Here is a 23,754-nt window from a genome sequence, read left to right as displayed (position 1 = left end):
TTAAAAATCCTACAATGTGATTTTCTGGATATTTTTTCCTCAATTTGTCTGTCATAGTTGACGTGTACCTATGATGAAAATTACAGGCGCCTCTCATCTTTTTAAGTGGGAGAACTTGCACAATTGTTGGCTGACTAAATACTTTTTTTCCCCACTGTACATGTAAAAAAATTAAAGTTTCCTGATGTTTCTTATATCTCTCATATATAGGACAGACTCTTCAGAACAAACTTCCTTGATTTTGTTTTGGGACTATCTGTTGTTCCGTGTAGTGAATCTGTCAGGGGTGCCACTTTGGTTTTAGAAGTGGGGGGAACATAACCTGGCGGGGTGGTCTTAAGCTAATTTCCTGCATTTTCACACAGTCCAATATGCCGTCACTATTTAGAACAAAAAGTAAGCAAAAATGCCCACAGTCATCAAGCTAGGTAAGAGATCATTTATGAAATGTTTAAGTGATTTTAATAAGACTGAACTAGATCAAAGGTAATTCAATAATACGTATTGTGTTGCACCTTCAACCAATACCCTAACAAATGAACAACTCCTGAAAAAATACAAATAATTTTGATTGTCTTTATTAAAACATCCTCTATATCAAAATTCAGCCAGACCGACCAGCCTGCCCGAGCCGCCTGTACTCCCGACCCCCACCAGTCTAGTCAATAACTCAACTCTCTCCCAACACAAGTTCCTTCCCAGTTCCTACCTTTAAATTTTTTTTGTTCCGAAGGGGAATGATTTGGAAACAAAAAAAACACACCTCAAAAATACATTTAACACACAGAAACAGCAAATCCCTTCATATAATAAATATCATAGGATTAATAGTACTGTAGAGCTCTTTCTACTTGCACACAATGTAGCTGGGTCACCCCATCCTGTTCCTAGGGGTTCATCACCCTGCAGCGCCCCAACCCAACCCAACACACTCAGCTTTAGGATCTTAGTGAAATATTCATTATTGGTTTCAGGTGTGTTAGGCCAAGACCAAAGTGACAACCCACAGGACGGCAGACCCCCGGGGCCAGGACTGAGCAGCCCAACAGCTAGGGATTGCCTAAATAGGTATCTCCCCTGACGTGGTCATGTTTTCAATACAGACTCCTTTAGTTTTACTGTATTCCATATAGGGCATCCAGACCTTATGAAAGTTGCCCAGTATAACCTTAATCTGGTAATAAATCAAAGCTAGTGATGCATAACTTGACCTTGTGGGAGGATAACCAACCTTCCAAATATTGGCAATGCATATCTTAGCCACTATTAATACTTGGTTACACAGTTTCTTGAGGTAATAGTCTCCAGTTTCAACATTTCCAAGCAAACAAAAACAGGGAGAAGGGAGAATCTGTAGACATGTTGAGATAAAATAGCATAGTCTTTGGCAGAATTCAGCCAGCCTTCACAAGACCATAACATATGCAAATATGTCCTGTTTTGTGTTTATAACCTCCAGCAGAGGAATTACATTTCTGAGTGAATGTAATTCAGTTTCACTGGTAGGGCTGACCCCAATTAGTCGACTTGTCGATTGTTTGGTCGTTAGGCTGTTGGTCGACCTAGATTGTTTTAGTCGAGCAGTTATATATATGCGCCCATATCAGTGAAGTAATCCATTGCGGAGACTAAAAGCCAATTTATGCTTGATCCGTAAATGTGGTCGTAGGGTCTATATGGAGTGTGTGACGCAATTGTGGAGCCTCCAGAGGCATGCAGAGTCCAAATCGAGCTCCGTACCGTATTGCCATGCGCCTCCCAAATTTTGTAACGATGCGCATTGAAATGTTTGGTTGACAGTAGTACATCCTGTTGAAAACACAAACTCCCTTCCTTGACAACAGCTCTGCACTGCTCCGCGAAGCTCAAGAAGAATGAATGCCCTGACTTCTGCTGAGGCCATATCACCGTAAATGCTGCATGGCCAATGCAGACGTCAGATTGACCATGCACCCAGATGCACAATACACTTCTCTCTCCAGAATGCGCTCTCTCCCGCCAATTTGTGCACATTCACTGTTTCATAACTTCATTGTGTGAATTGTTTGCATTTGATTGTTAGTGTATATCAATTCCCCATTACATATATCACCAGTAGTACATTTACCATTAATTCCTATAATTTCTAATCTACAATGTTTGTTATGGTAATTTCTGTTAATACATTCAATATTATTATTACAGTCTTCCCGTTATCATTGACAGAGTGGACACATTGTTTGCAGAACCTATGCTACACTTGTGAGAAACAAGTTTTGGTTTATTTCATTCTATTTACGAGTTTAGTGAATTTAGTCATTGTCTTTTGTTTGGAGCGCTCTTGTCAATGTTGAGTAAGGATGTGCACCTGATTACGCATAGAAGTAGGCCTATAGGCTACCTGGCCTGTAGGCATATAAATGTGCCCATTTGGGAATCTGATAGTATTTCTGATTGGCTTAACGCACCACCACTAATGAGCTGTGGAGCTTCTCAAAGTAATGTTTTCTTCACCTCAAAGAGCAAGCAAACAAAGTCTGTTTTTACATCCATTGAGAATTACAATAGTTCCTCAATGTATTTGAAAAATCTTTCCAGCTCTCTCCCTTTCGATAACCACTCAGCGTGAACGGGCAAAATGTCAAATCCGGTGAGCTCCTGCCCAAGTCAAGCACTGCTTCTTATGCCTTGCGCAAATAGCCTACAGCTGTGTCTATCCCAGAATATTTTATGTTGAAAGTTCGCTAGCGCAAGCTTCCCGCTGGACCCAAGTTAATAGTTGATTCAACGTTTCAAGTTCGTTGCGGACAGGCCATGTGTAGCCAATGTGATTTATAGGATATTTATTTTTATCAGGATATTTTCTACCTGCAGGCTACAATGTTTTTATTTGTTGGCTTTATGTAGGCTATTTTTACATAGTTGGCAATGGCAATAGAAGTTACTTTTTAGGTTTGTATCATTTATTTGTTTAGATTTGGATATAATTTTGATTAACCACATGACAATGAGATATTTTGAGATATGAAGAAGTTATAACAAATTTAATGAAACTGTTTCACGAAAATGTGCATATGAAAATCATAACTGGCACGCAGATCAGTACAAATGGTAAGATAAATTGGCATTCCATATGAGAAAGGTTGCCGACTCCTCGTGTAGCCTATTACCGGCAACTTCAGGAGAGTAATGGCAGAATCTGCGAAAGCCAGCAAGAGCGGGAGGAGAATAATTGGGTCAGGTTAAGGTTTTTTTTCTTCTGGTTTTCTAGATCTCTGGCGCCCTCAAGGCATTTGTCTTATTTCATCAAACCATAAACTTAAAGCAATCAGACAAGCTTAATGCATTTATTAAAACACAGGGTGTGTCTATATATGGAAAAAATACAAGCCGAAACTTCCTCAAACACTTCAAACTATGTTTGGTAGTGTTGATACTCGAGAATAATATGCTCTCGATGGTGCAGCTGTAGAACATTTTGAGGATCTGAGGACCCATGCCAAACTGTTTTGCGAGCACAGACTGGAATATGTTCCGGGATTCATCCAATGGCATTGAGGAGTATACCACCTCAGTCACCGGCTTCATCAAAAGTGCATCGATGACGTCGTCCCCACAGTGACCGTGTGTACATATCCTAACCAGAAGCCATGGATTACAGGCAACATCCACACCAAGCTAAAGGCTAGAGCTGCCGCTTTCAAGGAGCTGGACACTAATCCGGACGCTTATAAGAAATCCCGCTATGCCCTCAGACGAACCGTCAATACAGGACTAAGATTAAATCATACTACACCGGCTCTGACGCTCGTCGGATGTGGCATGGCTTGCAAACTATTACGGACTACAAAGGGAAACCCAGCCGCTAGCTGCCCAGTGACGCAAGCCTACCAGACGAGCTAAATGCCTTTTTATGCTCGCTTCGAGGCAAGCAGCACTGAATAGTCACTTTACCCCTACCTACATGTACGACTTACCTTGACTAACCTGTACCCCTGCACATTGACTTGGTACCGGCACCCCCTGTATATAGCCTCATTATTGTTATTTTATTGTTACTTTTTATTTTATTTTATACTTTATTTAGTAAATATTTTCTTAACTCTATTTCTTGAATTGCATTGTTGGTTAACAGCTTGTAGGTAAAAATTTCACGGTAAGGTCTACACCTGTTGTATTTGGCGCATGTGACAAATAAAATGTGATTTTAACATTTTATTTGAAGCATGTATGAGAGCTGTTCCGGACGACTGTGTGATCACGCTGTCCGTAGCCGATGTGAGCAAGACCTTTAAACAGGTCAACATTCACAAGGCCGCGGGGCCAGACGGATTACCAGGACGTGTACTCAGAGCATGCGCGGACCAACTGGCAAGCGTCTTCACTGACATTTTCAACCTCTCCCAGACCGAGTCTGTAATACCTGCATGTTTCAAGCAGACCACCATTATCCCTGTGCCCATGAAAATGAAGGTAACCTGCCTAAATTTACTACCGCCCCATAGCACTCACGTCGGTAGTGCTTTGAAATGCTGGTCATGACTCACATCAACACCATCTCGGAAACCCTAGACCCACTCCAATTTGCATACCGCCTCAACAGATCCACAGATGACGCAATCACACTCCAAACTGCCCTTTCCCACCTGGACAAAAGGAACACCTAATGTGAGAATTCTGTTAATTGACTACAGCTCAGCGTTCAACACCATAGTTCCCACAAAGCTCATCACTAAGCTAAGGACCCCGGGACTAAACACCTCCCTCTGCAACTGGATCCTGGACTTCCTGACGGGCTGCCCCCAGGTGGTAACGGTAGGCAACAACACATCTGCCACGCTGATCCTAAATACTGTGGCCCCTAAGGGGTGTGTGCTTAGTCCCCTCCTGTGCTTCCTGTTCACCCAAGACTGCATGGCCAAGCACGACTCTAACACCAATGACACAACAGTGGTAGGGCTGATCACCGACAACGATGAGACAGCCTATAGGGAGGAGGTCAGAGACCTGGCAGTGTGGTGCCAGGACAACAACCTCTTCCTCAATGTGAGCAAGACAAAGGAGATGATTGTGGACTACAGGAAATGGAGGGCCGAACAGGCCCCCATTCTCATCGACGGGGCTGTAGTGGAGCGGGTCGAGAGTTTCAAGTTCCTTGGTGTCCACATCACCAACGAACTACCATGGTCCAAACACACCAAGACAGTTGTGAAGAGGGCACGACAACACCTTTTCCCCTCAGGAGACTGAAAAGATTTGGCATGGGATCCCAGATCCTCAAAGAGTTACACAGCTGCAGCACCGAGAGCATCCTGACCGGTTTCATCACCGCCTGGTATTGCAACTGCTTGGCATCCGACCGTAAGGCGCTACAGAGGTTAGCGCGTACAGCCCAGTACATCACTGGGGCCAAGCTTCCTGACATCAAGGACCTATATACTAGGCGGTGTCTGAGGAACGCCCAAAAATGTGTCAAAAACTCCAGTCACCCAAGTCATAGATTGTTCTCTCTGCTACCGCTATTTAAGAGTGACTGGCCCAGTGTTGCAGTTGTCATGATAGATGCAGAGGGTTAATGCCTTTAGTTGGCTCTCCCGATTTTTTTATTTACAGTGGGGGGAAAAAAGTATTTAGTCAGCCACCAATTGTGCAAGTTCTCCCGCTTAAAAAGATGAGAGGCCTGTAATTTTCATCATAGGTACACGTCAACTATGACAGACAAATTGAGAAAAAAACATCCAGAAAATCACATTGTAGGATTTTTAATGAATTTATTTGCAAATTATGGTGGAAAATAAGTATTTGGTCAATAACAAAAGTTTCTCAATACTTTGTTACATACCCTTTGTTGGCAATGACACAGGTCAAATGTTTTCTGTAAGTCTTCACAAGGTTTTCACACACTGTTGCTGGTATTTTGGCCCATTCCTCCATGCAGATCTCCTATAGAGCAGTGATGTTTTGGGGCTGTCGCTGGGCAACACGGACTTTCAACTCCCTCCAAAGATTTTCTTTGGGGTTGAGATCTGGAGACTGGCTAGGCCACTCCAGGACCTTGAAATGCTTCTTACGAAGCCACTCCTTCGTTGCCCGGGCGGTGGGTTTGGGATCATTGTCATGCTGAAAGACCCAGCCACGTTTCATCTTCAATGCCCTTGCTGATGGAAGGAGGTTTTCACTCAAAATCTCACGATACATGGCCCCATTCATTCTTTCCTTTACACGGATCAGTCGTCCTGGTCCCTTTGCAGAAAAACAGCCCCAAAGCATGATGTTTCCACCCCCATGCTTCACAGTAGGTATGGTGTTCTTTGGATGCAACTCAGCATTCTTTGTCCTCCAAACACAACGAGTTGAGTTTTTACCAAAAAGTTATATTTTGGTTTCATCTGACCATATGACATTCTCCCAATCCTCTTCTGGATCATCCAAATGCACTCTAGCAAACTTCAGACGGGCCTGGACATGTACTGGCTTAAGCAGGGGGACACGTCTTGCACTGCAGGATTTGAGTCCCTGGCGGCGTAGTGTGTTACTGATGGTAGGCTTTGTTACTTTGGTCCCAGCTCTCTGCAGGTCATTCACTAGGTTCCCCCGTGTGGTTCTGGGATTTTTGCTCACCGTTCTTGTGATCATTTTGACCCCACGGGGTGAGATCTTGCGTGGAGCCCCAGATCGAGGGAGATTATCAGGTGGTCTTGTATATCTTCCATTTCCTAATAATTGCTCCCACAGTTGATTTCTTCAAACCAAGCTGTTTACCTATTGCAGATGCAGTCTTCCCAGCCTGGTGCAGGTCTACAATTTTGTTTCTGGTGTCCTTTGACAGCTCTTTGGTCTTGGCCATAGTGGAGTTTGGAGTGTGACTGTTTGAGGTTGTGGAAAGGTGTCTTTTTATACTGATAACAAGTTCAAACAGGTGCCATTAATACAGGTAACGAGTGGAGGACAGAGGAGCCTCTTAAAGAAGTTACAGGTCTGTGAGAGCCAGAAATCTTGCTTGTTTGTAGGTGACCAAATACTTATTTTCCACCATAATTTGCAAATAAATTCATTAAAAATCCTACAATGTGATTTTCTGGAATTTTTTTCCTCAATTTGTCTGTCATAGTTGACGTGTACCTATGATGAAAATTACAGGCCTCTCTCATCTTTTTAAGTGGGAGAACTTGCACAATTGGTGGCTGACTAAATACTTTTTTTCCCCACTGTATAGACTAACAATCCTTTATCTGATTTTGTTTTGCACCACCTTTTTTTATTTGCTTCCTGTCTAACTTTTGGTGTGGGTTTTTCTTTTGTTTGCCTCTTCTTGGGCAAATGTAGTGGGTGCTCATGGTGGGTCTTTTAGGTTCCAGTTGTTGTTGCTAGTCAACTTTCAGACACCCCCATGAGTGTCTTTCAGAACCCCTCCTAAAACCCCACCTGTTTCGTTTTAGTTGTTGGTCAGTGACTCTTTGTTAGTTCCCTCTTCTGTTTGAGCTGCATTTTTGATTTTCTTGCTGGGGAATGTAACACGTGTGTAATAGCCTTTTTCATTAATGATAGGCCAAGCTTTACTGAAGTTGCGAGACATTGCATGCCAAGAAATGGAAAGATACAGCATTCCATTGCTAGACACAGCTTTTGATTGCCGATGGATAGGTGTAGTGCACGGTTCTGACTGCCTGACTGGTGGCTGACCTGCCTTTACTGTGTCCCTCCCCTCTCTCTCCGTCCCTCGCTAGGTTGCTATGAAGGATGTGAGTGTTTTTGTTCTCGGAAGTACTGCAACTAATCAGTCTCCTCCATTCCAAATATATTGAGTCTTAGGACTCTTTACTCAACACCGGGGATCGATGTGCAAGGAGTGGAGGAATCAATTATTTTGGAGTGGACACTCCACCAGTACGTCATCCACAGGAGGTTGGTGGCACCTTAATTGGGGAGGACGGGCTCGTGGTAATGTCTGGAGCGGAATTGGTGGAATGGTATCAAATACATAAAACATGGTTTGATGCCATTGCTGGCAGCAGCGCAGCTGCATTGTGAATTCACATGGAATTTTATGAATCTTTCTTATTGTTTTAACGGAAAACCGATAATAAAATGGCTAAGTAAATGTTTCCATTTGTCACATCCCTAGTAGCATCCACATTAAGTGTTTATAAACATTATATTCTTATTTACAATAAAAGTGACTCCAAAATGACACTATTATTTACCATTCATTTCGATTGAGCACAAAATAATCTGAAACAAAACAAACTGCAAATGCATCCAACAAGTTTGTAGTCACAAGCTTGATGTAGCATGCTATGAATATGGGACCAAATACAAAACATTTGACTACTTTACTATACATAAGTTAATTTGTCCAAATACTTAAAATGGGGGGTCTACGTATAGAAAGTGCTGTAATATATAAACGGTTCACCTGATATGGATGAAAATAACCTAAAATTTAAAGCTGACAGCCTACACTGTAATCTCCGTCATTGTATCGTTTCAAATCCAAAGTGCTGGAGTACAGAGACACAAATTGTCACTTTCCAAATACTTTTGGACCTCACAGTATACACTCAAATGGCCTATTTGTTCATGAAGATGTTTTCTGGTTCACTATACAGTTGGACCGCACGGAGAAGGTGAAAAACTGCCAGGACCCTGAGTTCTCCAAGAAGCTGCTCGTGGACTACCACTTTGAGAAGGTGCAGAAGTTGAAGCTGGGCGTCTATGACGTAGACAACAAGTCTGTCAATCTGAATGATGATGACTTCCTGGGGGGTTTTGAGTGCACACTGGGACAGGTGAGGATATATGAATGTGTGGACCAATTAGTCCGCCATCATTATTATACATTTGTGTACATTTTTATTTTCTCAAGTATAAACTTTACCCAATGTTCTTGAACTGCTCTACGAATTATGGTGTGCCTCCAACGATCAACCATTTGCCTTTCAGATTGTGTCCAGCAAGAAAATTACCAGACCTCTACAACTGAAGAAGGGGAAGCCTGCAGGCAAAGGCACCATTACTGTAAGTATTTAACTGGCTGTGTAAATGTAAAATGGTCCTACTTATGTAAATGTTAACAAACATAAGGCTAATGCAAACATTGTCTTGAGATCATCATATGAATTCTCTAATTTGTGTTTAATTATGTGTGTGTTTTTACAGATTACTGCTGAGGAGATAAAGGATAACAGGGCCATAGTGCTGGAGGTGGAGGCTAAAGGCCTGGATAAGAAGGTACAATTGAGGCACTTCTCAGTGCACAGTCTTTGCAAATGCAAAGTGGCCTACTTTATTAAGGAGTAATAAAAAGTGTTCTGAATTCTCTCCCGCCCATTATTTATTCCCCAGTGCTCATGGTTGTCTCTATTGCAGGACTTGTTTGGGAAATCTGATCCATTCCTTGAATTCTTTAAACAAGGAGATGACGGCAAGTGGCAGCTAGTTCACAGAACTGAGGTACTTATCACCATATTTATTTGGAGTAGCTGCAACCCAATATGTCGAGTATAGACTGGGTATTTCGAAAAGAAAGTAGGCTAATTGCGCACATGTAATTGGTTTGACTTTCTGTCAGTTCTTGCCAGCGAGTGCAGAGATTTGGGCGGACACGGCTGTAGAGAGGAAGGCGCATCGAAGTTGGTGAAACTCAGAATGAACTTGTCGTAAAATCACTCATACATTGGAAAAACATTGCATGTATCTTAACATCTTAACGTGTTGTGAACATTTTACATCTATCACGTTTAATTTCGGTTGTGTAGACTACTGTGGGCAAGGTCAAAGATAAAACTTGTCGATGTCCAGTTTCTGAACACCAATAGCAAGCTTGCTCAAGGGCCGACTTATGGGTTTGCCTGCCCGGCTACAGCTGGTGACAGCCAATTTACGAAGTGAGCGGGCAGAAATGGCCTACAGCAGGGTTTTTCAATTCCGCTACTAGAGGGCCGAAACACTTCAATTTTTTTGTTTCTTCCTGTTAGTGAATTGCACTCACCTGGTGTACCAGGTCTGAGTCCCTTATTAGAAGGAGTGGATGAAAACCCAATCAGTGTTTTGGCCCTCCCGGACTGTCATTGAACACCCCTGGTCTACATTCATACCCATCTGATACCAACACATTATGATATCAGGAAATTAAAATTAGTATACACTGGTTGCAGTTCTTCATGTTATCACAATTGCTTTTTTTTGGGGCGTATATGTGAACTCAACTGCTTTAGCAGTCATGCATTTCCTCAAGGAAAATGACTACGAGACTGAATACTCATCGGATGTTCATGACACAGAATACTGGTAATAAATTGTCATGTTTTGCTTTCATAAAAGGTTTAGTTGTGTATGTGATTAAAACTGATTTAGCAGTTATCATCCATGCATTTCCTCAAGGAGAGAACAAAATAGGCTACGCCACGTGCATTTCTTTTAAACACCTGCTTCTCACACCACACCACTACTCAGAGACCAGTCCAGGATACAGCTACCTATTTTTATAATTAATTCTGTCTGATGAAGTTGTTTTGACCGGAACAGCACATTTGAAACATTCTCTAATAAAGTAGTATTTGTTTAATGGAGAGAGTATCGTGCATGACCACCTTATTGGTCTGTATTGTTATTTTGGCATGGTGCAATTGTAATTTCAATTTTTTGTGACTTGTTGATCTCATCCATTTGTCACTACTTTTATTTATTTGTATTTTTTGTTAGGTTGTGAAGAATAATCTGAGTCCGTCATGGAAGAAATTCACTGTGGCTTTGCAAACATTCTGCAACTGTGACATGAGCAAACCAATCAAGGTATGAATAGCTGAAAGACCGTGGCATTTAGCAGACCTACACAAGCACTAGCATGTAGGGACCTCTCAGAGCTTATGGTGTCCTATAGAACCTGTTGAATTACAGATGTTGTGACTACTAAATTATGTGTTTTGTCTTGACATAACCTACAGCCCTATTCTTATGGGACCGCTGACCTATGTGTCTGCGTTACTGGCAGGTCACTTGTTATGATAAGGACGAAGACACCAGTTCAGATATGATAGGAGAGTTTACTTGCACTACCCGCCAGCTTTTGGACGCTAAAGACCGTGCGGTGAGCCAAAGAGAACCTCTCTCCGTCCTTTTGTCTCTCTTCAACTCCCTCTATCCTGTCCCCCTTCCCCAGGTCCACTGCTCTGATTATGATAGTGATGGTTCGCATGACCTTATCGGTGTTTTCCAAACTAATGTGTCTGAGCTGCAGAAAGCTTCCCATGGTTCGCCGGTGAGACCATGTCTTTTTTTCTTGCATTTTTGCTTACCTTACTGTTAACCTTCTGTCTCTTTTATAGATCCCACTTGACATTAAATTGTAAAGATACCATGTTACATAAATTTAAAGTTGTTTTGTGTAATTAATTGCATCTAACTACACAGTAACTTCACTAATTACTCATTTGAAACACATTTTTGCCAGTTTCTGATTATAATTGAATCATTGTTCTGTGCCTTTACAGTATAGCTACCATATGCTTTATATATTAACTACATGTGTAAGAGCTGAGCAGCTTAATGTAAAGTGTTTCTGCCTCATGTATCTAATCATGATGTATTTGAGGAATTTGTATATATTGCCCATTGTGATCAGGTGGAGTTTGACTGTGTCCATCCAGAGAAGCAGAAGAAGAAGAAGAGTTACAAAAACTCTGGAGTAATCAGTGTCAAGAGCTGCCAGGTAGGTTATAAATATACTGAACAAAAATATAAACGCAACATGCAACAATTTCAACGATTTTACTGAGTTACAGTTCATATATGGAAATCAGTCAATTGAAATAAATTAATTCGGCCCTAATCTATGGATTTCACATGGGTGGGCCTGGGATGGCATAGACCCACCCACTTGAGTCAGGCCCACCCACTGGGGAGCCAGCCTCAGCCAATTAGACCATCCCGCAGGTGAAGAAGCTGGATTTGGAGGTCCTGGGCTGGCGTGGTTGCACGTGGTCTCCGGTTGTGAGGCCGGTTGGGCGTACTGCCAAATTCTCTAAAACATAAGGCAGTTTATGGTAGAGAAATTAACATTACATTCTCTGACAACAGCTCTGGTGGACATTCCTGCAGTCAGCATGCCAACTGCACGCTCCCTCAAAACTTGAGACATCTGTGGCATTGTGTTGTGTGACAAAACTGCACATTTTAGTGTCCTTTTATTATCCCCAGCACAAGGTGCACCTGTGTAATGATCATGCTGTTTAATCAGCTTCTTGATATGCCACACCTGTCAGGTGGATGGATTATCTTGGTGAAGGAGAAAATCTCACTAACGGGGACATAAACAAATTTGTGTACAACATTTGAGAGAAATATGCTTTTTTTGCATATGGAACATTTCTGGGATATTTTATTTCAGCTCATGAAACATGGGACCAACACTTTACATGTTGCGTTTCTATTTTTGTTCAGTATAATTGCACAGAAGCTTCATTAGCCCTTAGATTTTACCCTATTTTTAAAAAGTTGATACTTCTAAAGCAAATTGTAATTTCCCCCTAGATACAGGCACAGTACACATTCCTGGACTATGTCATGGGAGGATGCCAAATAAATTTTACGGTAAGTGCAGGCTCTTCAGACACAATCAGATGTAAGGGGTTGAAGTTTTGCTTATTTTGTTGTTTTTTATCTTATTTATGTTTTTTACGTTTTATCTTTTTTTTCGGGGGGAATGGATCAGCTTATTGCAGATAGATTGTATCTTCTATCAATGTAATTGTCTGCATCACTTCCAATCCCCCATATTTTTAAATATATACTCCCCTTTATTACTTTTCAACCCCACCATCCTTTCCCTACTTGGAGTAAATTAGTGAACAACAATGCCCAGGCCTCTACTTCCGGTCTATAATTACTATCTACACCTTATGGACAGAGTTAATTGTACAATAATTCTATTATATATATATATATATATTTTTTTTTTTGCTCCTGAACTTCTTCTACTCTCAACCTCTCCGATCATTTTCATGATGTCCATTCGGTTTGCTTCTATATGCCATATCTTTCTAACTAGCTCATGTCCAAAAGTCAAGCAATATGTTTGATGGATTGAAAATGCACTAATGGAAATAAGCTCAGACTGCTGATAGCTACTTTATTAAAGAAAAATGTACTTACTGTGATGTGGTTGTCCCACCTAGCTATCTTAAAATGAAAGCACTAAGTAAGTCGCTCTGAATAAGAGTGTCTGCTAAATTACTTAAATGTCGAATGTAAACAGCTGAGGGATGGGGCTGGAGAAATGTAACCACTCTCAAAATAGACAGAGTACAGACTTTGTTTGCAATTACAAACAATTGAGTAAAACAAGCTTATGTTTGGGGTTCTAATGGGGTACGGCAAATAGACTAAGCTCATGAGGCATTTACAAGTTGTATTCTTTAAGAATCAATGGCTATATCTATGAAATTCCAAAAATGGATGTACCATTCCCGGATTGCTTCTTTAAATTAGTATTTCTTTTAGCTTTTTGTTCCAATTGCACCATCACTCATGGTTCCTACATTTCTCTAAGGTGGGCATTGATTTCACTGGGTCAAACGGCGACCCTCGCTCTCCACAGTCCCTGCATTACCTGAGTCCTGACGGTCTGAACCAGTACCTTTCGGCCACATGGTCAGTGGGCCTGGTGGTCCAGGACTATGACACGTAAGAAGAACACTCTTTCTGCTCAGTAGAACGCCAAAGAGGGAGAGGCCGTGAGTAGATTAATAGATGGCTAAATTCAGATTCCCTACCCTTCTCCTCGAAGTGTACACTTGTTCACCCCCCATGCATTTAAAATAAATAATCTGTTGTAAGAAATACGGTGGGTACTCTCTCCAGCAATGCTGACACCAGTTCAATGCTGTTAAATCTATGAGAGGAAGAGGGAAGTGCACACTTTGGGGGACAGGCAAAGGGAGTATGAATACAGCAACTGAGATGAATATGAGCACTTGGCTTGACTTCCTGGTTGTGCAGATTTAGGTCATGGAAATGTTTAGCCCTAAGTAAGGATCATTAACAAATTGTTATTTCTATAGAGGCGGGGACCTAAATGGACTAACATGGCGGGTTTGGCCTGTTACTCTGGACAACATCCCTCCATTGTTTTCATGATGCCTCTGTCATTGTGATAGTCTGCTCAAATCTCATATTGTTTTATGTGCTTCCTCAGTGACAAACTCTTCCCTGCCTTTGGATTTGGAGCTCAAGTGCCCCCAGACTTCAAGGTTAGATAAAATAAAATAAAAGGGGTAAATATTTCAGGAAAACAAGTTTTGTAAGTTAGTAAATCGGTGTGTTATTAACCCTGCAGGTATCCCATGAATTTGCACTGAACTTCAACCCAAGTAATCCTTACTGTCAAGGTAAATATTTGTGTGTGTGTTAATATAATCCATGTCCATCAGCATGACTATTGCATCATGTGTATTGATCTAACCTGTTTAGATAAAATAAAAAAATGAAACCATACTCTGCCTGTTGTTGGCCTAGATGCATAATGATTTATTCATGAATTTATTTGCCATTTGAAATGTTTTACATATAAACCTACAGCTGCCATACTCAATACGGTAAAATATGGACCATACTCGATACGGACCGAACAACACCAAATGTCTACTGAATGCGCTGATTAGTTCTTAGAACCGTGGTTATGTGAGTAACCTCCAATATCCACTATTAGTCTGTTTCCCTCTATGACACTCACAAGCTGTGCAGGACTCGTTAGAAGGGAGTGTGACGCATCCAGAGAATGACTGGGGAACATGAATTGATTCTCCACAGAAGATAATACACAAAGATTGTTTTATGATCATCCCTGATGTTTTCCTGAACTTTCCAATACCTTTCTAATGCATTTCAATCACTTCAAAGCATATTGACTACCACTGACAAAGGGATAGTTCATCCAAAATGTTTGGGCCAAATTCCTCTTACCTTGAGTTGTCTGTAGGCCAGTAGTGACAGCATCCACAATTAGTTGTTTACTTTTGCCACAGCCATAATGAGTTAGCATTATTAGCATCGTCCAAAAATGAATGTAATCCATGGTACCGATGTTGGCAAAGCTGCATTGCAAGTCGAAACTTCCTCAAAAACACTTCAAACTATGTTTGGTAGCGTTGATACTCGAGAAGAACCTGTTCATATTATTTTCCCTATGGGAATGTAGTTATTTTTGCAGTAATATCTGAATATTCCAATGGTCTGATAGTTCAGTCAAGCCAGCTGTGAGTTTGTTCACAGCTGGTAGTCAATCCATGTTTGAGTGCCCAATGGAAGACTCAAATTACAATGCAATACAACTTAATTTTCTATGTTAAAGCAAACAACAGAAACATATGTGGCTGTGAGACTACAGGAGAAAATGGGTTGTTTTGAGTAACAAAATTCCAGCAATTATTTCATCAGTATGCACGTAAACAAATCCCTGCAAACTCCACCAACTACTGAATTTAGTTTGAAGTGTTTTTTAGGTAGTTTCTCCTTGCAATGCAGCTTTGCTAACATCGATACCATGGATTATTCATTTTTGTGGGTGATGCTAATCATGCTAGCTCCTGGCTGTGGCAAAACCGATTATTGTGGATGCTGTCACTACTGTCCTACACACAACTCAAGGTAAGAGGAATTTGACCCAAACATACATTTTGGATGAACTATCCCTTAAAGTCCTTGTTCATTGAAGGCCATTGGTTCAGTGTACCTTTTTCATACAGATAACTATGCAACCACTTTTGTTCTTCAGCAATGTCACAACTTTACACTTTTTCTTCATATTTTCAATAAAGTTTAATAATGAATGTGTTGTACTGAAATAGCAGTAGCCTACTGTACACATTCCTGCACTGTAAGGCACATTTTCACAATCAAAATCACCTTTTAGTAATTCATTGAAATATGTAATTAGTCTCATTTGATGTATTTACCAGTATTCCTCAAAACATTTTATGCAAAAACGGTTGTAGATTCTGTTACTATGCCGATAAATTACAATATACATCCGGACTGTTGCCACCTAGGAAATGTGTGTGATTGAACCTTCTCAAATAATATGAGTATCACTGACCTACAGTATACACACCAGTTTTAGCTCAAACTAATGTGGCCCTATGTTTTGATATGTTGCAGGGGTACAGGGGATTGTGGAGGCCTACCGCATGGCCCTACCTCAGGTGAAGCTCTACGGTCCCACCAACTTCTCCCCCATCATCAACCACGTGGCAAGCATTGCGTCAGGGGCGGCACAGCAGAACAACGCATCGGTGAGTCTAGACCACATGCAACACCTCTTCCCCTTCCTTCCTCTCATTAAAGGATATCTTCTCTTTTTCAGCTTAACCTGAAAATAGTCTAAAACACATATAATACATGGGACTTATATAGCGCTTTTCAAGGACCCAAAGTCGCTTTGCAATTGTAGAAATGAATCAGAAAAACAGGAGTCAAAACAACATGAGACTAAACATAAATGTGAATAAAGAGAGGAGTGGGCTCAATGAAGGGAAAGCATGTAATGTATCAGTGTATGGGGAGGGTAGGGTTGGGGTTCGGATACGAACCCGGTTTAGGTTACCGGGAGGGAGTTCTAGGAGCAACCCTGGAGAAGGCCTTGTCGCCGAAGCTCTGGAGCTTCGACCTGAGGATGAGAAGGTGGCCTGTTGTGGTGGAACGGAGTGCCTGTGTGGGTTGGGAGGGGAGAAAGTCTGATTGGTGGGTGGGGGTGGGTAAAGTGGTGAAGGGCTTTGTATGTCAGAAGGAGGATCCTCAGAACTCCCACCCTCATCAGACCGTGAGGCTGCTAGAGACTCCGGCCCATTCATCATCCACGATGGATACTACAGCTGGCTCCAGTTCATTGGGCCCTAAGATCCTCGAGGTGAAAGAACGGCCGGATCTCCTCAGCCATTGCACCAGCTCTTGTCATTGGCAGTTATATTGTTTAAAACATCTTGGTTCCTGGGGCAAAAACCCAAAAACCATGTGCTATACTGGAGCACGAGTACAGGACATTACAAGGCTGCTTCCGACCATTCTACGACAGATGCCGAGAGCTGACGCTGTCGTAGTCCATGTGGGGTCAAACGACATCAGGAGGGTTAGCTCGGAACTTCTGAAAATTGATTTTAAAGATCTGATTTTAGCACTGAAATATTGCAAAAAGCAGCCAAATATTTCAGGTCCGGTACAATCGTTGGGCCGCGAGTGTGAAGGATTCAACAGGCTACTGGCATTACACACCTGGCTAAAAGATTACTGTACTCTGTTGAAATCACTTTTATAGATAACTTTGGAACTGGAAACAGAAGATGCTCTACAGGAATGCAGAGTCAATCCAAATCATCTTGGCTCCTGGACTCAGTCCACGCATTTCGCGGCTGAGTTGAGACAATGACTAGCTCAGTTAAGCAATAAAAATCAAACATCCCAGGAAAGTGCTAAAAATAGCCCACATTAACATACACTACCAGTCAAAAGTTTGGACACACCTACTCATTAAAGGGTTTGTCTTTATTTTTACTATTTTTTACATTGTAGAATAATAGTGAATATATCCAAACTATGAAATAACACATATGAAATGATGTAGTAAATAAAAAAGTGTTGAACAAATATAAAAAATATTTTATATTTGAGATTCTTCAAATAGCCACCCTTTGCCTTGATGACAGCTTTGCACACTCTTGGCATTCCTTCAACCAGCTTCCCCTGGAATGCTTTTCCAACAGTCTTGGAGTTCCCACATATGCTGAGCACTTGTTGGCTGCTTTTCCTTCACTCTGCGGTCCGACTCATCCCAAACCATGTCAATTTGGTTGAGGCCAGGTCAACTGATGCAGCACTCCATCACTCTCCTTCTTGGTAAAATAGCCCTTACACAGCCTGGAGGTGTGTTGGGTCATTGTCCTGTTGAAAAACAAATCATAGTCCCAATAAGCCCAAACCTGATGGGATGGCGTATCGATGTAGAATGCTGTGGTAGCCATGCTGGTTAAGTGTGCCTTGAATTCTAAATAAATCACGGACAGTGTCACCAGCAAAGTACCATCACACCACCTCCTCCATGCTTCATGGTGGGAACCACACATGCGTTGATCATCCGTTCACCTACTCTGCGTCTGACAAAGACACGGCGGTTAGAACCAAAAATCTCATCAGACCAAAGGACAGATTTCCACCGGTTTCTTGGCCCAACAAGTCTCTTCTTATTATTGGTGTCCTTTAGTAGTGGTTTATTTGCAGCAATTCGACCATGAAGGCCTGATTCACACAGTCTCCTCTGAACAGTTGATGTTGAGATGTGTCTGTTACTTGAACTCTGAAGCATTTATTTGGGCTGCAATTTCTGAGGCTAGTAACTCTAATGAACTTAGCAGCGGTAACTCTGGGTCTTCCTTTCCTGTGGCGGTCCTCATGAGAGCCAGTTTCATCATAACGCTTGATGGTTTTTGCGACTGCACTTGAAGAAACTTTGAAAGTTCTTGACATTTTCCGTATTGACTGACTTTCATGTCTTAAAGTAATGATGGACTGTCGTTTCTCTTTGCTTATTTGAGCTGTTCTTGCTATAATATGGACTTGGTCTTTTACCAAATAGGGCTATCTTCTGTATACCACCTCTACCTTTTCACAACACAACTGATTGGCTCAAACACATTAAGAAGGAAAGAAATTCCACAAATTAACTTTTAAGAAGGCACACCTGTTAATTGAAATGCCTTCCAGGTGACTACCTCATGAAGCTGGTTGAGAGAATGCCAAGAGTGTGCAAAGCTGTCATCAAGGCAAAGGGTGGCTACTTTGAAGAATCTCAAATATAACATATATTTTCATTTTTTAAAACATTTTTGGTTACTACATGATTCCATATGTGTTATTTCATAGTTTTGATGTCTTCACTATTATTCTACAATGTAGAAAATAGTAAAAAAGAAAAAAGCCCTGGAATGAGTAGGTGTGTCCAAACTTTTGACTGGTACTGTAAGTAAATGTGATATTTCAGATTTGTATTTGTAATACATTTGCTAAAATTTCTAAACCTGTTTTTGCTTTGTCATTATGGGGTATTGTGTGTAGATTGATAAAAAACAAAACACATTTTAATCAATTTTAGAATAAGGCTGTAACGTAACAAAATGTGGAAACAGTCAAGGTGTCTGAATACTTTCCGAATGCACTGTATAGTGTACAAACATGATGATACAAATCAGACATTTACCATACAGGCTACTCAACAGTTCTGAAAAGAAAGTGTCTTGGTCAGAATGAACACACGGTGGAACGCAGAAGGATTTGCCGTGTCTAGCGCATTTGTTAATTTCAAACTGAATTCAATTTAACAAACCGTTCTGTCCTCCTCTTTTAACTTTCCTCAGCAATATTTTGTCCTGCTAATCATCACCGATGGCGAGATCACGGACCTGGACCAGACCCGGGACGCCATCGTCAAGGCCTCACGGCTGCCCATGTCCATCATCATCATCGGGGTGGGCGAAGCAGACTTCAAGGCCATGGAGCTGCTAGATGGAGACGACGGTGTACTCAAGTCCCTGAGTGGCGAGCCCGTGGCCAGGGATATTGTGCAGTTTGTGCCCCTCAGACAGTTTGCTAATGTATGTTTATTTTAATCTGCGATTGTGTCATTGTGAAGTGTGTTGTCAGTACCAGTACCACACCATTTTGGCGAGGAATTGAGAAGATTCACGAGTGTACATCAGTTTAGTCCAGGGGTGTCAAACTCATTTTAGCTCAGGGGCCACATGGAGGAAAATCTATTCCCAAGTGGGCCGGACCGGAAAAATCATGGTATATATAACTGAAAAACAACAACTTCAGATTGTTTTCTTTGTTTTAATACGATCAACATACAACATAAAGCTGGAGCCTGAGGACAGTGTGTCCAAAATAGTACAAGCACAACATCACTATTAATCATAAAACACGTCAAGTTTATTTGAAAATTCTAAAGAAAAAGAACACACAAACACACAATGCCTCAGTGATTAACAGAACTGTTTCACAGAACTATATCAGGGTGTCATTTCTCAGGCAGAAATGTAGATAAAAATAATGAAATCCTGTTCTCCAAACAAGTGCAAGAACCACAGAGTCAAGAATAGGTTAAATATACAAATAAAATAAAATCAATTTAAAAAAATAGCACATCAACATAAAAACATATAAACATAAATCTGAAAGCGTTGCTCAAACTCCCGTAACAGTCCAGTTATTTTATCTTTGAACCGCTTCATGTCTGCCACATGTTGGGTCGCGCACACATTTTTCAGACAGGGGAAGTGAGCTGCATCACCACCGGCAAGTTGCGTCTCCCACAATGACAGCTTCAACTTGAAAGAACGTATGCTGTCATAATACTGCGTGACAACTTTGTTGTGCCCTTGCAGCTGTTTGTTCAAGTTATTCAGGTGCTCTGTAACATCCACCATAAATGCAAGGTCCGGCATCCATTCTGCGGAATGAAATTCTAACACTGGTTTGCCCTTTTCTTCCATGAACTGTTCAATTTCTTCTCGTAAATCAAAGAAACGCCTCAGCACAGCACCTCGGCTTAACCATCTTACCTCAGTGTGGTATGGCAGGCCATAGATGTGGTCTTTCTCTCTGAGAAGGCTGTCAAACTGACGGTGATTCAGGCTTCTGGATTGGATGAAATTAACAGTTTGGATGACCACCTTCATGACGTTATCCATCTTTAATGACTTGCAACACAAAGCCTCCTGGTGCAAAATACAGTGAAAAGTCAAAAATCACATCCTCCATTTGCAGATTGCACTTTCTCTCTGAACTTTGTCACAACGCCTGCTTTTTTCCCGATCATTGAGGGCGCACCATCTGTAGCCAGGCTGACAGCGCGGGACCAGTCCACTCCGACCCTGTCCAGCGCGCCCGACGAGTGCGGTAAAAATATCAGCTGCTGTCGTTGTATCTGTCATCGGCACCAACTCCACGAACTCCTCGGTGACGGTCAATGTGTCATCAACTCCGCGGATGAAAAAATGGCCAGTTGTGCAACATCTGTAATGTCCGTGCTTTCATCAATTGCAACCGAAAACGCAATAAATGACTTTACTTTTTGCTTCAACTGGCTGTCCAAATCCACTGAAAGATCGGAAATCCTGTCTGCAACTGTGTTTCTTGTCAGGCTGATATTTGCAAAAGCCTGCCGCTTTTCAGGGCACACAATCTCCGCTGCCTTCATCATGCATGTTTTTACAAATTCACCCTCACTAAATGGTTTTGAAGCCACTGCGATTTCATTAGCAATGAGGTAGCTAGCTTTCACTGCAGCGTCACTGATGTCTCGGCTGTGAGTAAACACAGACTGCTGTTTCTTCAGACCCGCCAACAGTTCATTCACCTTCTCTCATCTCCGCTGTCCTTGAAAGTTGTCATATTTGTCGGCATGAAGACTCACATAGTGGCGACGAAGGTTATATTCTTTCAGCACTGCAACATGCTCTGAACACACCAAACATACAGCTTTCCCATTCAATTCCGTGATTAAATAGGATGACCATTTTTCTTGGAACACTCTGCGTTCTCTTTTTTGACAGAGACATATTGGGGCAATGAGGGTGCCAAAGCACATAATGTTAAAAGTAGAAGCCGTAATAAATATCGCGGGCAAAACAAATTAGCTCATTGGCTGCACGTGCTTGACCTACTTGCTCTGCCCCGGTATAAACAGTTTGCTTGCTTAACACAATTGCTATTGCGCCATCCAGTGGACGCAATTGGAACAGCAGTTTATTTTATTGAAAAATTGCAGCGCATTTTTATACTTAAATTTTTTTTTTTTTTTTTTTTTTTTTTTTTTAAATCATCTCGCGGGCTGGATTAAACCCGTTTGCGGGCCTGATCCGGCCCGCGGGCCGTACGTTTGACACCCCTGGTTTAGTCTGTAATTGTATCAGTGGGTAGTGTAGCACCATTCCGTAACACTTTGGCGAGATATTGACAGATTTTACACACTTTTCTATCTTGAGTTTGTTTGTGTGTTTTGTTGCCCTGCTGTTGGAGCTCTTCCCTTCTCACTGTCCTTCCGCCCTCTGCAGGCCCCTAAGGAAGCCCTCGCCCAAAGTGTCTTGGCTGAAGTGCCCAATCAACTTGTGTCCTACTTCAAGATGCTGAAACTGGATCCAGTCAACGTTCCTGCCCTCAAAGCTTAGTGGAGCAAGCAGAACTGCAGCACTTAGTAATCCTAGCCACATGAGGGAGCCAGCACACCACACAGGGTTATGAGTATGCCCACTATCAGATGTGAAAATCCTATAATTATTTCACACTGTCAACGCTCTTTGTGCCTTTTGATACAACTTATGACAATTATGACCATTTAATTTTTAATTTCTACAGTCATAGATATTTCTCATTCTTTGCTGCTTCAGATATTCTTTCATTCCTCTGGAAGTGACAAGGAGTTCAAGAAGTGGTTGTTACAAAATAGTGGAAAAGGAGAGCTTTAATGCATTTAATGAAATGCAGCTGATACTTCACTGTATTTAATCCTTATTTTCAATGCAATGAAGCTTTCCTCCGTTATCGAGGTTAGGCAGGGTGATTCTACATTATCAGTGCAATCACATTCATTTTCTAATTGTGTTTATTACATCTTGGTTTTCTGAAGCTGATAACCATTATCACTCCATCACTCGGTATTCCACCACTCAAACTTGAATACTTGTGCATGGCCTTTTGCACTGCTTATTAACCTTTTATGCAATGTAGTTTTTAATGATAGTGTATGTCACATTATGAGAGCTGATATTACACACCACCTTGCACTTAATATGCTTGGAAAGTATATACGTCACAAATGCCAAAATGTAAACATAACTGGAGACAGTCGTTTTTGGAGGCATGACGCTACAGTATAGATAGCAATATAGCTAACTAACTCTAAATCAATCTATAAAACTCTAGCTAGTTAACTAACTTTGCTAACTGTGAAACAAAACTGATATTGTGGCTCCAGTAATGTTCACATTTTGATGTTTGTGGTGTATCCACTTTAGAATGGTTTTCTCATGCTGGAGATTAGTTAGAAAATTATGCTAAATCATTTTTATCTGCTGCAATAGAATGTATGCTATGGATTGCTAAAGTTTTGTACCAAAGATAAATAAGACTTGCCTTTAATTAGAGTAGTGCTGTAGAACTTCTCATGAATTGTTTACTACCCCCATTGAAAACCATGTAATTATTAGGAAATTGCTATTGATCCTGATGTTGTTAGATGCTTTCTCCTATTCTATTTCCTCCCTAAAACAATGGAAACTAAAATGATAGATTTGAGAATGGTATATGTAATGTATGATGGTATGTATATGTTTTATATGTATTTACATTATAGGGTCGTCCCACATGAATTAAATCAAAAAGTGCCAATGTTTGAGCATACCCCTTTTGATTAAAACAAAACTTTGCATACATATTTGCCCATGGTAGAAACTGTCAGAATATTAATATTGGACCTGAATGACCAATCGTTCAAGAGATACAGGTCCACAAAGTTGGCCCCCACACACTTCATGAGACATCCATATCTTGGTCATTGATTAAGACAAAATGTTGATTTTTATGTCATTTGAAAGCATATAAACAGGGTTGTCATTTTTCCGTTATTGTTTTTTTTATACCGTTGTAGTCAATTAACAACAAAAATGTAAATACTTTTTTTTTTTCTTGTGATGTAGTTTATACCCTATTTCACATCAAATTAGGTGTTTG

General features: G+C 41.2%; 1 protein-coding gene across 5 annotated transcripts in view; it reads left to right on the top strand.

Moving 5' to 3' along the window:
• The window catches only part of LOC121575633 (copine-3-like), a 70,434-nt gene extending 47,020 nt beyond the window's left edge, over positions 1-23,414 (top strand). For 4 of the 5 annotated variants that reach the window (XM_045223133.1, XM_045223134.1, XM_045223132.1 and 1 more), the window contains exons 3-16: positions 8,589-8,768; positions 8,923-8,997; positions 9,139-9,210; positions 9,349-9,432; positions 10,684-10,773; positions 11,141-11,239; positions 11,603-11,689; positions 12,511-12,570; positions 13,529-13,662; positions 14,174-14,228; positions 14,315-14,366; positions 16,135-16,268; positions 19,380-19,616; positions 22,080-23,414. In XM_045223133.1, coding sequence (XP_045079068.1) covers positions 8,589-8,768; positions 8,923-8,997; positions 9,139-9,210; positions 9,349-9,432; positions 10,684-10,773; positions 11,141-11,239; positions 11,603-11,689; positions 12,511-12,570; positions 13,529-13,662; positions 14,174-14,228; positions 14,315-14,366; positions 16,135-16,268; positions 19,380-19,616; positions 22,080-22,193 — 1,473 coding nt within the window. In that variant the 3' untranslated portion in view covers positions 22,194-23,414. Of the gene's footprint in view, positions 1-8,588; positions 8,769-8,922; positions 8,998-9,138; positions 9,211-9,348; positions 9,433-10,683; positions 10,774-10,972; positions 11,069-11,140; positions 11,240-11,602; positions 11,690-12,510; positions 12,571-13,528; positions 13,663-14,173; positions 14,229-14,314; positions 14,367-16,134; positions 16,269-19,379; positions 19,617-22,079 lie in introns of all 5 variants that reach the window. The other variant, XM_045223136.1, reaches the window with a different exon arrangement.
• Positions 23,415-23,754: the final 340 nt, after the last annotated feature.

Source organism: Coregonus clupeaformis, chromosome 10 (genome assembly GCF_020615455.1).
Source record: "Coregonus clupeaformis isolate EN_2021a chromosome 10, ASM2061545v1, whole genome shotgun sequence".
Classification (NCBI taxonomy): domain Eukaryota; kingdom Metazoa; phylum Chordata; class Actinopteri; order Salmoniformes; family Salmonidae; genus Coregonus; species Coregonus clupeaformis.
This window is presented reverse-complemented; position numbering and strand designations above follow the sequence as displayed.